The 19,341-nt window shown below is 36.8% G+C and overlaps 1 protein-coding gene across 1 annotated transcript in view; it reads left to right on the top strand.

Moving 5' to 3' along the window:
• Positions 1-19,341, top strand: part of cdh23 (cadherin-related 23) — a 270,521-nt gene that overhangs the window by 7,874 nt on the left and 243,306 nt on the right. The window contains exons 2-3 of the mRNA XM_082153247.1: positions 10,520-10,611; positions 18,308-18,382. Coding sequence (XP_082009373.1) covers positions 10,527-10,611; positions 18,308-18,382 — 160 coding nt within the window. The 5' untranslated portion in view covers positions 10,520-10,526. The remainder of the gene's footprint in view (positions 1-10,519; positions 10,612-18,307; positions 18,383-19,341) is intronic.

Raw genomic sequence — 19,341 nt, 5'->3', positions numbered from 1 at the left:
CATCCTTGTGACAATGTTAGTGGTTGCTTTGGAAATCTGGCATTTTATAATGTGAGGATTGTTTGTTTTTTTAAAGCACTTGCATGAATATTTCAGTAAAATCCTTTTTATTATTCAAGCTAAAACATCCTTTTGAGATTATTTTTGGCATAAAAAAACACAGGAATTGACAGGAATAAATTGCATTTTAAAATCTATTACAGTTTTTTTCGATTGCTAAACGACAGTGGGCACAACTGGAGTCACATGTGCAAAACTCTAACTACAGTCTGCACAGCAGCAGTTCATGTGGACCAAACTCTAGTTCGTTTTTCATTGCTTGAACACAGTTTTCAAAACTCTACACACTTATCCCATGACTTTAACCACAACCTGCACAACACTGTGGATTTACAGCACTTTGTTCAAATGCTAACACACTGCTGTCAAAACTGTGAACCCATTCGAAACAGAATAGATTTCAGCCTTGTGCCTTTCAAACACTGATGACTGTGGCCTGATGCTAGAGAGAGGAAGGATTAGCCCCTCAATTATTTGTTCGAATTACAGTATGTACTTTTAGTTTCTACCTTTTTTTTCTCATTACTGTAATTCCGTAAATTACTACAGACTATTGAAGCAAACTGCTAATTTTCATTTACCTTAAAGAATTATGTTCTAAAAATTTAAATAAATCATGTGAAAGAATGTCACTCTTTTCTTTGAAGAAAATATTACTTTGTATGAAGTCACTGAAATTGTTCAAACTGTAAAGATGAAAAGTTTGTATTTTCTGTATTGGTGTTTGATGCTAGTGTTTTTCCTCTCAGTGTGTTCTGAGTGACAGTGTGTGTTATCTCAGTGAGGGTTGTGTGTAGTGTTTGGCTGCACTGAGCTGTTTTGAGCCATGTGTTAAGAGTTGTGTTGCTTGGAATGAGTTTTGCAGGTGATGTTCGCTGTTTAGCTCAGGTGACTGTTGGTAGTGCAGACTGTAGTTAGAGTTTTGCACATGTAGCTCCAGTTGTGCTCACTGTCGTTTAGCAATCGAAAAAAACTGTAAAATAGAAAACGGTAATTTTAAATTGTAATATATATCTTTTTTTTTACACTAATAATGAATTTTTGATCAAATAAATGCAGCCTTGCTGAGCATAAGAGTCTTCTTTCTAAAACATAAAAAAAAAATTACGACCCCAAACTTTTGAATAGTAGTGTTTTTTTTACACTTTTAAAGCCTTTTAAAGTTTCAAGATGTCCACAGGCAAATTGACTTAACAGTTGCACCATACTTCAATGCAAAAACCTGCATCTTTTAATCATAAACGCTTTCAATCTTAATGATATACTTATTATAGAATGTGCTGGGTTCCTAAACATAAGGACCCCTAACTTGATTCTTAACACCCATGAAAAGTAGGTGGTAAAAAAGAATGTTTGAGTGCATTTTGTAGTGATCGGCATGGCAGCAGTAAATGTAGCCAGATCAATTGTGTGTGTGGTGTGAGACAGGTAACAACAAAGTACTGACATTGAGGAAAAAAAGTCTATTGACCCGGCAAATTATGATCAGATTGCACAAACAGCCCCAATGCTGTGACCATGTTTGCCCCATTATCTGATTTGCATAATTCATTTTGAATTGGGCGCTAAAACAACTCAAAGCACATGCATATAAACGACACTATCAGCGGGGACAATTACTGTAAATCTCAGTGAACTTCCCCTTCAGTCGAAGTCAAGTGGCATGTAGTGTGCAACCCATTTTGAGTCCATTGAGATCAGTGTCAAATGCTAGCTGATGACACTCACATGACATTACAGGGCTGATGCGGCAAACTCCCATAATTCCATCAGCACATTTGGGCTCATTTAGTCTGTTTACTGAAGTGCAAGTTGTGTTTCATGTCTAGGGATGGGTACCGAAACCCGGTATTAAACGGGCCCCGGTGCTGAATTTTGAAAGACCGCTGGATCGTTAAGCTCGGACGTTATCGGTTCTGCTGTCGGTACTGGAGAAATTATGAAAGTACACGTGCTATTTATTATTGCTATTAAGAAATTATTATCTTGCGAATTTAATCTCGCCAGCCACTTCTATATATAATAATATGGAACCATTTGTCTGTGATGCATTTTTGCTAAAGAGAGAGAGAGAGTGTGTGTGTGTGTGTGTGTGTGTGTGTGTGTGTGTGTGTGTGTGTGAGAGAGAGAGAGAGAGAGAAAGAGCGATCTTTCACGCAAAGCCACGGCGCGCGCAACACAACAGCCCTGCTTAATGAGTGACGATGAGGACAAAACATTCAAAAGGTTACACTTTAGATCTTTGATATTAAACTAATTTTATTTTAGATTTAGATTTTGGCTTCCAATGATTATAAAAAAGAAGATATTTGAGGTGTAACCATTAAAAACTAAAGCCACATTCTCTCCAGCGCAACTTCCTTCCCTTCACAGAGCGATGCGCTGTCATTTCTCCCTAAAACCCAAAAGTAACGTCAGAATCTGCACGATCGGTGATTGTTGTAAAATGTAGTCTATACTTTTGCTAAACTGCGGGACGCGTTTGATAATAAAAGGCTATTAAAAGTACCAAAATTGACGCAATAGACGCTGTTCCAAAATGCGGCGCACGCTCTGAAACACACCGCAACGAGACAAGCAACGTATATTTTGGGCTTCGTGTGCGCATCTAAACGATCAAATACACAAATATGTCAAAATGGCCGTCTTGGAGATTCACTTAAACAGTTTATTCACTTAAATACAGTTTATGTCTTAAATCGGCGTAAATAGTTGGGAGAAAATATGAGGCTTAATAATGATTAGATCTGCATTTGGTCTTAAAGAGGCAGCAGTCTAATAATCCTGCTGACGATTGCTCCATTAATGTGAATCAAACAACAAAAGGCAAAGAGAAAAAAAGTCACAGCTCTTGAATGATATAAGCTTTAATCTATCTATGATAAACTATGCAGTGTTATTTTACATCTGACTTTATTAGATGTCTTTTTAACCCATATTACTCCTGAACAGTAATGTCAATGGACATTACTGAAATTAAAGCACTGGGTATATAATTTGTATATTTGTTTTATTGTATACTTTTTTGTTTGACCATGTGTTTGTACTTTGTTTTTGGCGTCCTGTCTGTCTATATAAAACACAAAAGCCAGCACCCTTCTGCATAACATACATGTTTTATTTGTTTTGTTAAAGCATTGCTTTTTCTTTTGCTATAGATATTTATTTTACATTTCAAAATATAAAGCAATATTAATTATGTTCTAAATAATTTTTTCCCCTTTTTTTAATATATCAAAAAGAACCGATAAGAATACCGTTAAAGTACCGGATCGATAAGGAGTATCGGTAAGAGTAGTAATACCGTTAAAACCTTAACGATACCCATCCCTATTCATGTCACAGGTACACATTAGGATGTGCACAGCATCACAACTAGTTTGCAGCATGACAAATAGATTGTCAAATCTAATAGTTATCTTTGCATATTAAGATGAGATAAAAGAAAGTGTTTTATCATCAAAGAAATTACATAAGCTGTGTTCCTTTAGTCCTTATAAGGGTGTGTGGCGAGTTAAGAAAGACAGTGGGTGTTATGATGTGCATATAATATATTGTCACTTTCAGGCGGAAACTTTGTATCTCCAAAAACGCTACTTTTCAGAAAAAAAAAGAAGAAAAAAAACACAGCATTTTCTAAATAATTAAACACTGTGCTGTACAAGTTTATATTGTGGCTTTGTATATTGTCACTGTCAGACACTTGCTTGTGTCATTAAATTATTGACATTTTAACAAAATCAAGCTCAAATGGAGTTATGAGGTTTCTGACCAGTGAATTTCAGACATATGTGTTTTGTCCGTCATTAGAACTTGCATTTTCATCAACTTACAAGATATATCCCTGGTCTCAAAGACAAGACTTAAGCCTAGTTCCAGACTAAAATGCATGTTTGAGCTGTTTTAACTGAAAGCAACTTGCACTGACATATCTTAAATATATCAGTACCATTGTTTTGTCTCAAGATGCATTGAGCATTTTTTTCTAAGGCACATTTATAAAAGTGTCCTAATTGAACTAAGGCCTATTCCTGGCTTAATCTAAGCCCCGTCTGTGAAACCTGACCATAAAGTTTACTGTAGCTATATGGGCGCTCAGTTTTTTTCTGTCATTTGTCCAAAATCGCATGTTATTGAAGATGAAGTGCTTCATACAGGCTATTTAAGACAGTACTGACTATGACTTGACAACAAATGTTAGACACTCTTCTCCGCTCCTCAAATAAAAAAAAAATTTGCCTTTAAATATAGTGTTTCTTGAGTAAATAAAACGCTGTACTTATTCAAAGAACCAGTTCTTTATAACCCTTGCATTGCAAACAAGCAGAGATGGTCCAAATCGCGTGCGGCACTTCGTTCACGATAGAGGTGGGTGGAGTTACAAGGTTTGACTGACAGTTTTAGGATCCAATGGCGATCTGAGGTTTAGTCACAAGCTCATTTTAATACTTTTCATTGGTTAAATTTTGCAAAACCCACAGAGAGATGTAAAGGTTGACTAAAAGTAATGATTTATGAAAACAATTAAATAAAAAGGACAACAGTGGCAATATCAAATAAGAATCAAAATGGGAATATAAAGTGTCTCTGGGCTGGAGCAGTTTAGTTTAGGATGTGATGATGGGCGTTCGCTCCATCAAGAGTGCCACATTCTGTGAACTGTGGACACAGGGCCCAGTAGGTTTCTCATTAGTAAAATTACAGGAAGTTTGAATAATAATGCAAAATTTTTTTGCTGAGTTGGATTATTCAAGCCACCCCTGTGGGCAAGTAACCTTTTTATTTATTGGTAGTTCTTTTCAAGTTTCCCTTGATACCTTAAAACAAGCCTCTCAAACTATAATCAACCAATTTACTGCTTGAAAGCATCTTGAAAATGAATTACATTCCTTTTTTTCAATTTCCGTTGCCAGACATGAGTGGTTTTCAAACAACAAAAAAAAAGTAGAAAACTATTTTTGGCCTAGAGGTTGTTGCTTTTGTTACATTTCTTTAATCTTTTTGTCTCATATTAGAGCAGAGTGTGGTTATGTTTTTATTAGGGTCTGCTTAGTGTGTGCATCAAATTCATAATTTTGTTTATTCATAAATGTTGTTAGGGTTTTTATGTGTAAGGTCAGAGAGAGTTCGGTTTTTTTAAGTGTGCAAAACATACAGTGATGATGTAACTAGCAAACACATTCATATACGTTATTAATGACAGTGAGTGTTAGTGAGGGTTATTAAAGAGTGAAGATTTAGCTCTAGGTCAATATAACCTTTATTTGAGTCACACTGCTAACTGTTTTATTTCTGGATATATGTTTGAATACTAGCATACTAACATACTCTTCCTATTTCTGCACTGTATGAGCTAAAAACAATGTAGCTCTGAATCTTTTCTGTTGTTTTACATGCACAAATGTAAATATATTGACTTTTACTTTATTATTTATGGGTCATAGGCAGGCTACAATGCAAAATTTAAAAATTTGTTGACAATATAAATCTTTTACAGCCCTAAACAGTAATAATGCTCAATATTCATAACATTTCATCACTAAGCCAGAACTAGCTACTTTCATGTAAAGACATGTAAACTCACATTTATCATCTTATATTGAAAAAAGCCCCATGAGTCGTAATATTGAGTGTTATAATAACACATAATAATAGAGTGTTTTTTCTCTTTATTTAAAAAGTTGAAATGATTGTAATTATCTACTTTTGTAGTCTGTTAATTTACTTCCCATTTTTAGTGTGAATACATTGGAATTAAAGGTATAGCGGAGGATGTTTTACTTCCTGGTGGGTAACCTATACTATTGGTCCTCCTAATTGTCAATCATTCTGGTGAATCAATCAAACTTTTCAAAAAGTGGAGAGGGCGGGTCTTATCTAAAATTTGGAAAGATCCTCCGCTATACCTTTAATGTTGTTTAATATGTATTTTAGCTCATTATTTGAGTGAACTACCAAAAGTCTACAAAATGTAATCAAAATGCAAAATATTTACAAGACGCTAAAAACAGCATTATGTTAAGAAATTATTGGAATAAATAGTAGTTTAGTATATTTAATAGTTACATTTAAAATGTTTGGAAGTATTCAGATCAGCTAGTATTTCATTACAAACACATTTTTTTCTTCGAGCTGTGCACCCACATCCTACTAGCATGTTTTATTGAATATTAGTATGTTTGAGATGTATTGCATCCATTAAACATTCATTACTTACTTTACATTGTTCTGAAACCATATGCCTATTCAGAGAAAGCATAAGCATCATACAGTATATTGTGTGGGTTTCCCTGCAGCAGAAGCAGTTGTATTGGGCCCATGTGACAGTGGCAGAATGCTCTGCTACACAGTGGACAGAGAAGGTTTGTGCTGCTATATGACGCCAGGGAACTCTTTTATTATATCACCCAGGAAACTGCAAGATGCCAAATGAAAACAAATGCGACTATTTCGCCTTCCCTCGCTCTCTCTTTCTCTTCCTCTTTTTCGTGTCTCTTCTATTTCTCTCGAAATGCAATTCACTGCCAAGGTTGTTGCTCAAATTCCACACCAGGGATTGCCCATGCTAACCAAAACATTATAATATGCAGCTTGCTCATTTCATTTTGTTGCAATGTTCATGTATTTTTGTTGACAATGTGCCCTGCTACTGAGTCTACAGGGACACACAGAAGACGTGTGCTTTTCCAGTTTGACTGTAATGTACTTAGCTGAGAACAAACACTTTTTATTTTATTTTAGACTCAAACTGTGAGGATTGAGGTTTTACAACACTTCTTTGGAAGATAGATAGATAGATAGATAGATAGATAGATAGATAGATAGATAGATAGATAGATAGATAGATAGATAGATAGATAGATAGATAGACAGATAGATAGACATACCATGGGTGAGGTAGATCCTCTGAATAATGAATCCATCATGGACACTGAGAAGGTAGATCAAGTTCTGCCAACAGACACACACACACGCGCACACACACACACGCGCACACACACGCGCGCGCACACACACACACACACACACACACACACACACACACACACACACACACACACACACACACACACACACACACACACACACCTTCTGACTTATGCAGCTATTGTGAACACAATGCGTAAGGGTGTTTTTGAGTCCAAATCTGGTCCTTTTTTAACTTGACACAAAATCTTAAAATGTGACGCTCATGTGGTGAGAGATGTCTATTTAATGATTTACTTGTCTAATACAACACTGTAATAATGTCTTTTAATTATCTTTGATTGGATGTTTTTCTCACAAATATTGATGTATGTCATTAATATTGACACCGGTGCAAAATGTACAAATCACTCCACCAGGAGATCCAGTGCTAGATGGGATTCTTGTTTGAGGTTTTTCTCATTTTGGAATTAAATCCTAAGACTTCCATTTGATTGGTTTCCTAGAATGTTGAGAGAATTAGATCGTATCTTTTCTCCATCCCTGCGGACACCTTTGACGCTGTAGCATTAACAGCAAATACCAGCAAAACAAACAAGCTCAGCCAATCCCAGCTCGGTAATTAGCCTAATTAAACTGAGGGTGAACGCGACGTGATTATACATCATTAATTTCGACCTTACAGTTGCTGTAATTAAGTCGCTCATCACATAAGCTCCCTTGTAAATATCATTTTCACTCCTCTCACTCAGACACTTATTTATTTCATTTATTTATTTTCGAGCGAGAGAGAGATGCTGATGAGATGATTAGCAGCACAAGATTAGCTCAAGTGTGTGTGAGTACTTCACTCTGTGGGAATTCCTTGTTGAGTGAACCCTCCTCCTCACTTGAGCAAGTGTAAAACTATTCTTCATTTTAATGCATAAATTATATGCCCATTAATCATTAATACTGTCAATATAATACCCCTCTCCTCAAGCAGTATTGTCTATTCAGTGACTTCACGTACTGTACATCTGAAAGTGCTTTTAGCTTGCAAAATATTTGGGAGAAAGTCTTCTAAGAGAAGACTGCATATAATGTTTGATATGATTAAATGTAGGTCTGCACAGTTTGGTAAAAAAATAAATAAAAATTATGTTGACAGATTTCGAATGCAATACAAATACTTAAACATCACATACTGCTATTCTGCTTGTATATCAAAGTTAAAAGAATCAAAGACATAAAATCATTTCAAACTGCAGCTTTCATGTTCAACAGGGTGTAAAACACTACGAGCTAGCAAATTATGCCTTTTATCTTCAAATTAAGTTATTTAGCTCATGCTCTGCTGCCAGCAAAAGAGTTACTCTTAAGGGTGTTCACCTGGGTACGAAATTAACTTTTTGCCCTCTAGCTATAGTGAGGATATATACTGTGTATATATATAATGTAACACCAGCATTGGGTAAAAGGCACACATTATTGATACAAATACTTTAGCTAAAATAATGTTTTTAATAATGTCTAAGTTAATACTTGTTCATAACAATCAGTTGACAACCAAATTAATATTTGATATTTACCATCTGAATCTAACCATGTCATGTCAACAAATGTAAAAGTCAGCCATATTTATTATTAACTACTGTGCCTTTTGCCCCAACAGCAGTGGCACATATGACCCCAAATACCATACTTTTACGTATTCTTCCGTTATTGAAAAACTGTTGAAAATCATTAAGAAGACCTTTCTCAAAATATATTCAATAACTTTTCACTGCTACTCGCGATCGCGTCGAGGATCAGCCAAATTTCCACGTGCATCTTGAAAAGCAGATGTTTTGGAAAGTGCTGCGGCAAGTTTTTGTGCAATTTAGTGGTTTAGAGGAAAATAAAATCAAAGGTGCCTTTTCCCCGCGGCGCATTTAGCCCCATTGTACCTTATATATTAAGTGTGTGTGTTTATGTGTGCATGTGTATATATGTATGATTGTAAGTATGTATAATAAATAACATTTTTGCAAACTTTGGCACACAGCAGCAGAATACGGTTGTCAGTCTGTCAGTCCTGTATTTCAGTACTTATTGTTAACGTTCACACACAGTACAGGTATTTAAAGGAGTGACAACCGCATTATATAACCAAACTCACACCCGTATATTTTCAAGACTCACAACCGCATTCTCGGAAAACCCGCCCTGTGTGAACAGAACCTGACTGGATAACTAGTTGTGTGTCACATGACACGTCATAAAAGCTGCTGTCGGATACTGAAGATTTGACGGGTGAACTTGATTGGACTCTTGTCATTTTTAAAAGTGATAAGACTTTTCAGTTTTATGGACGACGCCATCTTTGATATTACTTTGGCCTCTGTCACTATGGTTATTGGTAAGAGAATAAGGGCTTGACTCCAGTTGCACGTTCATACAGACAGTATCCGAGACAACGTAAGTTGCTTTTTGAACTGGAGATTTCGAGACTCACTTCTGTAAATAAATGCGGTTGTCAGTCCCCAAAACTGATAGCCTGACTACGTCAGACTTCGTACTTCCGCTCAATTTCAGTTCGCTTCTGTACTCAGTCTGAGATAGCGACCTTTCTCTCAGTTTTCCTCCGGCCTGAAAACAGCCGGCCAATCAACGAACAGAGGGCGGGCTTAGGGCCGTGACGTAGACGCTGATTGTACCGTGGATGCATAGATTTACATAATCTTCACATAATCTGCAAAAGTCGTTCACAGCCATGTTCACTCCGGTATTTCGCTCGATGGTTTTGTTTTTAGCATCATACATGTGACAACTTCAGACAAGCGCCCCCCCGCGAGAAAGAAAAAGCTTTTCTATTATGCCCTTCCAGACTCTGTCTATACGAAGCAAAGCGAAGTAGCAGAGTTTGGTATTACCAGGCTACAAAACTGACAGTGTCAAAGAAAAGAAAACTCTTCTCAGGATAGAGAATGCATTTGTTGTAGCTGCATATATAAGATTCTGGGCTTCATATTCACATACTGAGATGTTATACTGACCTTAAATTAAATGTCTAACCCCTTGAAAACTGATGCAAACTGAACAACCACTGAATTTTCAGAAAGCATTTGGATTTTTATTTGGACACTTTAAAGTCCATTTCTGTAGCCACCAATGTGCAAACTGTGAGATTTCTTTCTTCACTGAGATTCATGCAGCTTGTTACAGTTTATCAGGAACCAGACAATGATGTTATTTGCATATCACATGTTTACATCAGGTGCAATGAACTTGTAATGAGGTTCACCTGGAGACATCGCAACTCTCAACATGAACATTATTTATTTAGAGAGATGGATTTCACCTCACAGATGTCGATTACCAGCTGTGCTTTGTTTCTACTAATGTCATAGAATTTTAAATATGTTTTAATCATGAAGGCTTTAATGTACAATACCAGTGCAGTGTGTTATTTCTGAAACACTAGTAGCACCAAACAGTTGTGATTGTTTTTCATGATGCCACTCTGAACGCATTGGTGACTGTGCTCTTACTGTGTGTTTGTGTGTTGCAGGTTGGAGATGTCGTGGTGTGAAGGTTCTGGAGGCAAGATGACTTTGGTTAAATTGCTCCTCTCCTTATTGCTGCTACACACATTTTCTGAAGGTAAGGATGACACTCGCACACAAAAACTTGTTTTTATATCTTTACATAGATTTTTCATGGGCGTAATGGGTTTTATACTGTACAAACTGTATAATCTATCCCCCTTACACTAACCCTACCCCTAAACCATTACAGAAAAGTTTCTGCATTTTAACATTTTCAAAAAAACATCACTTGGTATGATTTATAAGCTGTTTTACTTGTGGGGCCCGGCCAAATGGCCCCACAATGTTACAATTTTCACATTTTACTATCTTTGTTGGGACATATGGTCCTACAAAGTAAAACAAGAACACACATCCAAAAAAACATCAATTAGTATGATTTATAAGTTGTTTTCTTCATGGGGACTAAAACATTTTCCCACAAGGATTTCAGATATTGCCATCTTTGTGGGGAATTTTTTTTATAAATAATGCAATCTCTATTCCTCAAACAGGCCTTTAAAGGGGTATCAGAAAGAGAACTGGCTGAAACATTTGACTCTATTTGTCCTCACTCCGATGATCTAAAACTTAAGCTGGTCCTCACAAAGATAACTTTACAAGTATGAAAAATACTTTTTTTTACTGTATTTCTCATCAAATTTCTGTTCTAGCATTCTGCCTGCGCAGTTTTTTAAAGTTTTTGTCAGATGTTTTGGAACATAATCATTGCATTTATGACGCCATGTAAAAAAACCTGGATCTTGGGATTCTTGCGTTCATTTCTGTTCCATACCGTTTAACTCCATCTTGCTGTCTTTGAACTCGGGAACACATCCATGTCCTGCTAAATTGTTAATCTAGCATTGATGCGTTCATTTTTAATCACTTTTTTCATTAGTAATTAGACCAAATGAATGTGTTAAATTGACATTCCTTATTAAAACTGAATGTAAAAATATCTGAGGAAGCATTAAATCAGTGTGAGACGAAGAATAGGACCTGTTTATATAAACCTGAGGTGATGAATATTAATGAGGTAACAACATCAGCACTGACTAATTAATATTCATGAGCCCAGTGGCATCACACCCCGCCCATCTTCAGTCCCCCACTAACTTGTTGCTCACGGGTCAAATGTGTCTCTCAGACTTTCAGATTAAAGCTGTGATTGTGCTGACAACGGTCCCTCTTCTGTGTCACTCTCATCTGTTTCTCTCATTTTTCAGCCTGCACTCATTACCTTCCTGTTGTCCTTCTATCAGCCCACATGTCCTGTCTTTTCTTAGACATCTCACTCCATCACTGTTCTCACACACACAGCTGTCTATCATTCCTCACTGTTCGTGTGTGTGTGTGTGTGTGTGTGTGTGTGTGTGTGTGTTGGACACCTGCGCTCTGCAGCGGCCCGTTTAACAAGACCGTGTCTCTGCCACTTAACATCAGTCCAGAGGAGTTTATAATTCACTGCCCTCTTCTTCCTCTTCCTGTCTGTGTCCTTTCCTATTGCTGAACCTCTCTCAATCATTTACACACTCCATCTTTCTTCATTAATCTGCCTCACTCCTCTCTGTCTCTCATCGGCCCTGTGGGAGCTGTTCTCTCATGGTTATTAGCTCTCTGTGATTGGTTCAAGGGTTTTGAGGGTTAAATGAAATGGAGGTAAATTAGGGAGGGAGTTTGAGCCCTGAACCCCAGAACAACTCAGGACTGAATGTTAAACACTCCTCGACCAAAAGAGAGAGAGAGAGAGAGTTTAAAAGAATAGTTCGCAAAAAAGAAAATTCTGTCATTATCCAAACTTTTTCACAGTGACCGTGACTGTCAAGCTTCCACAAGGACAAAAAACATCATAAAAGTATCGTAAAAAGAAATTCATACTTGTGCGCTATATTCCAAGTCTTCTGAAGCCATATGATAGCTTTGTGTGACAAAAAATATGTGACTGAAATTTGACATCATTTGCTTTATTCACCTTTTCCAACAGACTCTTGGCACTTTACTTGGCACTTGGCACACTATTTTACGTTTTGTTAATGCATGATTTCCAGTGAATAACAACCTACATTTTAACTACTGTATGGCTTCAGAAGACTTTTAATTAGTGCTGTCAATCAATTAATCATACATTTTCTGTAATTAATTGCACCTAACATTAATTGTTTTTAGATATTTTTATATTGTAATACATCACACTGAAACTAGTGTAGAAACAACATAAAGATAGTATATTTTAAATATTTTGTTTAATGGTACTAAGTACTATGAATTAACGCCCCCCCACCCCCTCAATTTCTGGAGATGAAATTAGTAATTATAGCCATTTAACATCACAGAATAATTGAAAGTCAATAATTGTAAATCTTTTTACATTTAATAGGCTTTAAAAAGTAACAATTTTAATAATTTAAAACAATTTTAATTTCACATAAACCCTTTATAATAAATGTAATTAATATTTATAATAAATGTCATTATTATAAAGTGCCTTTGTATTCAGTTGTTTGCATTATTATGTTGTATTCAGTGTAGCAATATATAGATTTTTCTGTCTCTGTCAATATCAGCTCTCTATTTGAATTGGAGCTGTAAGTTCATTCTTTCTCCCACTAAGTTTATTTTGTGCATTTATTTTCAAGTAATACAATTACATGTTAAAACATTTGGTATCAATATTTTTATGTGAGGATCGATCCTCTTAGTACAACGTCAGTATTTACACAAACTGTACTGACACTGTGGTATTGTTTTTGATAGTGTTTGTTTTGTCACAATCCAGACAATCAAGTGCCAAAAAAGAACCACAAAAGTACAGTAAAACTAGTCCATTGGACTTGCACGCTGTACTTGAAGTCTTTTGAAGCCATTAAAAAAAAAATTATGAGACAGAAATGTAAGTGGTTTTTCACTGAAAATCATAATTTTTTGCCCAAAGTCAGAAGGCTTTGAATAAAGAGCAAGAGTCATATAAAGTACTTTTTCTGCTCTCTTGGACTGTGAACAGCCTTTATGTTCTGCTAAATAACTCCTTTTGTGTTCCTTGGAAAAAAGGGTAAATTTAAGAGGAGTAAAAGATTTTTTTTGGTGAACTCTCGCTTAAAGGTATAAAGTGGAAGAGAGGTGAGCTGTCTTCATAAAAAATGATGATGTCTGTGAAGAGATCTGATTTGACGTGAGTTTCTGTCTGAACTGTTCACTCAAAAGACACTCAATCAATGTCACAATGGTAAAACATCAGCGACAAAGTTTGTTTCACACATCCTGTGTCTGCAGCAGTGTAAGCAGCATAACTACATCTGGAGGAATTTGTAGAGGGCTTATAGTTTTTCCTTGATAATGGCCGTAATTATAAAATAGAGTCTAGAGCAGGCCATTGTGAACTATTACAAAACCCCAAAGTAAAGTTAAACTGCTTCATTAAAGCCTGTAATTTAAAGAATGTGTTTGATAAATTGTTTTAAAGGCGAAGTATGTAAGATTTTTAAAAATACATTCTCTTAACCAAGTTTACTGTTCAATGACTTCTATTAGTAAGCCGTTCATTGGTTTATCTCCCCGAAAAGTAAAAAAATTGAGCCTCCAAGGCACTATCTAAACATTGAAGATCTGTCAATCTCTATCCAGTTAGCTGCTGTAGGACCATGACTGTTACACGTGTTACATGGGAAAAGACATTCAGCTTCGATTACAGAAGTGTAAGCCAAAATTCATTGTATTTAGACCTTCAAAGATAAAACGTCATGAACACGTCAAAGCGAACGTGGCATTACAATGCAATGCGCTACAATGGACTCTTCAATACCATACAGCATCATCCTGCACTCGTTCAGAAAGACAAATGTACATTACTACATTAAATGTACAATCTACATTAATCCGGATACATTTGAAAACGGCGTTTTCGTTTAAAAACGCTCTCGGTCCACACTAGCGTTTTCAGGCATTTTCTGACGTTTCAGTGTGGATGTAGCCTGGTTAAAACCAGACCATTCTCAGTAGTAACTGAGTTATGGTCTGGCAAAGCTTCATTAATAAATCATTTCCAAAGGGGCGTCACCAACGGACGTCGCTCAAATGCCTCTGGGCGCAACTGGATAGACCTAAAACCAATCAGAGCGATCGTCATCGTGTAAAGCCATATGCTGCGTCCCAATTCGCCTAAGTTACACTACGCCATACAAGTATGTACTCATTTTGTGAAGAAAAGGTATTTACTTTTGAATGTGTAGCAAAAAAGTAGGCAAGCTTTGGGACATACTACTTCGTCATCTTTATCGGACGGATCTGTCGCGTGCATCCTGTCACGTAAACTGCCCTGTAAATCATCTTGTCACAGTTAAAATCCTCTATTAAATCTAATTTAATTTCCTACCGTTTCGGAGAGAAATGTAGTAGCACGTTCATCTGCCAGTGGGTCTTTCATGGAGACTGTCCTCATGTGTTTGCAATTTGAATATAATAATGCATTTAAAAGTTGGTGCGCTTCACCAACGGACATCGCTCAAATGCCTTTGGATAGGATATTGGATAGACCTAAAACCAATCAGAGCGATCGTCATTGTGTAAAGCCCGCCTCAACGTTTCTGATTGGTGCCGCGATTTCCACGGATTAGAAATGGGCTTGAATGAGCTCTTTGCCAGACTACTTGCAGAGCAAATCTAAATTTGCTGGAAGTTGTCTGGGTTTTCCCAGGCTAGTGTGGATGAGAAACTTTTGGAAAACGCCTGAAAACGCTAAATTCACCTTACTGCGCATGGTCAAAAACGCAACTGCTCTCATGTATTATTATTTATTTATTTTTATTCATTTAGCTGACGCTTTTATCCAAAGCGACTTACAATTGCTATATATGTCAGAGGTCGCACGCCTCTGGAGCAACTAGGGGTTAAGTGTCTTGCTCAGGGACACATTGGTGTCTCACAGTGGATTCGAACCCGGGTCTCTCACACCAAAGGCATGTGTCTTATCCATTGCGCCACCACCACCCCGTATTATGTATTATGTATTACCGCAGGACAGCAAATGTGAGTAAATTCTGTCATCTTTGCAGGACTGTGATATGTAGAGTGTGCAAAGTAACATGTTTTAGCAACAGTGTGAAAGTGAATAGCACATAACAGGCACAATACCAGTATAAACATGAATATATATTGGTACAATATGCGTCAAATGACTATACTTACGTCATCGTTTTTAAATACCTCTGGTTTGACAGTCTACACTACAACGCGAAAATGGCGTTTCAAAAAGCTTTGTTTTCATTAATAAAAACGCCATCTCAGAGTGGACCAAGGCCAAAACGGAGAGAAAAAGATGCGTTTTCAAACGAAAATTTATTAGTGTGGACAAGGCCTCAGTGGGGGTTATGCGTAACAAACAAGGTTGCATCGCTTCCGGTCTTTTGTATGTGCTTTGTTAAATGTAAAGCTGTTTTAGTCAAGATGCCTTCAAATGAGCAAGCAAAGATGAGCATAACCGATGTTCCTTACATATGCAGATTGATATCTAAATGTTTTTTCTTCTTCTTTTCACTAACATTTGGATATTAAAACTGAATAAAATGCCAACAATAATGATAACTAGCTTGGCAAGATGATTACCTTAAAAGTCCATAGATATCACTGTTAGTTCGTACTGCTGTCAACACTTTCTCTGACAAGCGGATGCAAAGAGACCTGTTTTCCTGTTTGTTAATGTGACATTCGACATAAAGCCTGTTGCTTACTTATGACACACAGCAACACAGCTAAAAGTATTCCTAATATGTTAGACCTTTGATTAAAAGTAGCCTGCATTTACCTGTTGCAGATATTCCTTTACAAGTACCTGTAAGAGATATATTTGTGATGTTTGACGCATGAAAGGGGGCGTTTGCAAGGTTGTTGGAAATATTTAAATTTTTTTGTAATTCCGCTAGGTGCCATTAGTGATGCAGAAACTACATACTTCAAAATGCCTAAATTTTTGCAAGATGTAGTCTCAGGTGTCCCCTGATTCGTGCATGTACTGTATCTTTAATCGCAAATGAGCTGCTGCTCCCCACCCTGCTTTCCAGAAAAGGGCGGAGCCTGTGCAGCTCGTGCCTCTGACTGGATAGTCTGCCAAAAACTAACAAAACATCTGTTTGGTTTTGATTATTATGTCTATCGCAGCCACACTCTACGTCATCATGAAAGTTTTTTTATTTGCGTGCATTTTAAAGCCATATCAGTTTAAAATTCTGTCATATTATGGTTTTCTGAGCGCACGCATCCGAAGCACGCGCACAGAAAGCTGGAGGTCAGACGGCGCGTACCACCAGTATTAAATTATTTCTCTTTCATGTCTTATTGTACTTACACTCTCAAATACACACAAGGTTATGTCAAAAACAAAGTTCACAAACACAGTCCAAAAAACGAAAGAAATTTTGCACACAGCCACAGCCCCACCCTAACCCTAACCCTAACCCTAACCCTAACCCTAACCCTAACCCTTACTTACTTACTTACTTACACTAAAATAAATACACATCGTTAAATCACATTAAATTCAGTATTAATTACAGTTTAATTTCAGTGCATGTGGCTCATAGAAAATTTCATTAAGCAACAATAATGATATTACTATTCATTTTATCATTACAGTATAAAGATCTGGAGCTGAAACCAGGACAGATGTGGCAGGTTTTTTTGCTTTTGGCATGAACTCTCATTAAATCTCTGATTCACTTTGTCACACACCTAAAACTCATTTGAAATCTGCTGCCATTCTGTAATGGTCCAGTAATTAACAGAGGCTGATGTGTTACTCCAGATTGATTCTAGTTAGTGTGTATTGGCAGATGCACAGTCGATGGCTCTCGTTTCTTGCTCGGCATCTCTCCATCTCTCTTTGGGTTTGTTCTTGCCACGTTCAAAGCGGAGTCAAAGAGTTATTCACCCTATCAGACACCAGCACTTCAAACACACTCGCACAAGCCCTTTCTAGTGTGTGTTGTCTCTGTGGCCCACTACCCATGCATGCGATCAAAGCTCTCCTGATCTTCCTGACAAAACAGCTTGTCTCCTGCTACCCCTCGAAAGAGAGAACACACACACACGTCTATACACTAGGGAAACATGTCTCGCACATAAAACAACAATATCATATATTTACTTTTCAGGTTGGTTACATAGTACATAACTAACCAACTCTTGAACCCTATACACTGGCTAATGGCCCTTGTAGAAACTTTCATTTTACACTCTTGAGAGTAAAGGTTCTTTATTGTTATCTACAGGTCCATGAAGAACCTTTAACATGTATGGAGATTTTCCATTTTACAAAAGGTTCTTTATAGTGGAAAAAATGTCTTTTGATGATTAAAATGTTCTTCACACACACACAAAAAGAGGTTCTTTTAAGAACTGGTCACTGAAAGGTTCTTTTGGGGAACACAATACAATTCTATGAGATGTTGTGAAAACCCTTTTTGAGTGTGCTGTAGAAGTGGCTGATTTCCACTGTCAAGACACACACACACACACACACACACACACACACACACACACACACACACACACACACACACACACACACACACACACACACACACACACACACACACACACACACACACACACACACACACACACACACACACACACTTGGCCCTTATATTGACTGGAGAAGGCTCCACATTGAAAGTATTCATTTGATGCTCATCAATGTCATTTTCTGTTTGCCATCTAATGTAACTGTATGTGTTTTCTGTTATTAAGACCCATGTCTCTGTCTCTCTGTCCTCCAGCCTCTAATCAGCCACCTCGTTTCCAGAATTACTTCTTCCAGTCGTACCTGCTCATCTATGAGAACACACCAGTGGGTGAGTGTCTCTCGCAAACACACACATACTGCTCTGTCTGTACACACACTGATGGATGTTTCTACACACACTGTCTGAACTTTTCTTTCAGTTTTCTTGATTTCAGTCCATAAATGCTGGATGGACCACGTTTGGCTTGAGTTTCACTTTGTTCAGTTGCTTTCGTGTGTAAGCTAAGCAAAAGACCCATAGTTTGAAGAGTTATTCTTAACTAGATGTGTGCGTTATGATTTCAGTGTTGGAGTATATAGTATAAAAAAGTTCAATTGTTCCATTGTTGAATTCAACAATTTGTATTTATTTTTTTGCATGAAATAAATATGTGGTAATTGCTTTTTTATTTTTTTATTTACATAATCCAGTGATTTAAATATTTTAAAGGTACCTTATCTCAAATTCTGCTTGGATGAAAATGATCAGTGACTGAAATCAGTAAATTATTTGCTTAGTCATCCAACAACCAACTAGTCGACTAGTTTATCTAAAATCATTTCTTACTTTTTAAATTTATATATATATATATATATATATATATATATTTTGCAGTAATGTTAAACAGTTTGCATGGCAAAACCCTCACTAGCACTGGCACTAAAGCACCGGCACTACAGCAATACACATTTATACATTAACACGTACATACACTTTTTTGGCAAACATTTTCATTTCATAAAGGGCGTTAATCCCTCCTCACAGTCTTTACTTCCCATCTCTCTTCTTATTCTCCTCTTCATCCCTTATTCATAGTTTTCCTGTCTTTAATGCCTCTTTCACCTCTCCCAGTTTTTAGGTCAAAGAGCATGCATGTTTATTTAACTTTGTGACCTCTTGTTATCATAAGCTGCTTTTGTGGTCTTATCTGACCCTCAGTCTGCGGTTTGCCTCACTGTTCCTTATTTGCCTCAGTTCTTAAACTCTCTGTTGTTATGGACTGAATAATAAACATTTATGTATAATTC

This window comes from Leuciscus leuciscus, assembly GCF_965113295.1.
Source record: "Leuciscus leuciscus genome assembly, chromosome: 22".
In the NCBI taxonomy this organism is placed as follows: Eukaryota; Metazoa; Chordata; class Actinopteri; order Cypriniformes; family Leuciscidae; genus Leuciscus; species Leuciscus leuciscus.
The sequence above is the reverse complement of the archived record's forward strand: the minus strand, read 5'-3'. Positions and strand labels throughout refer to the sequence as shown.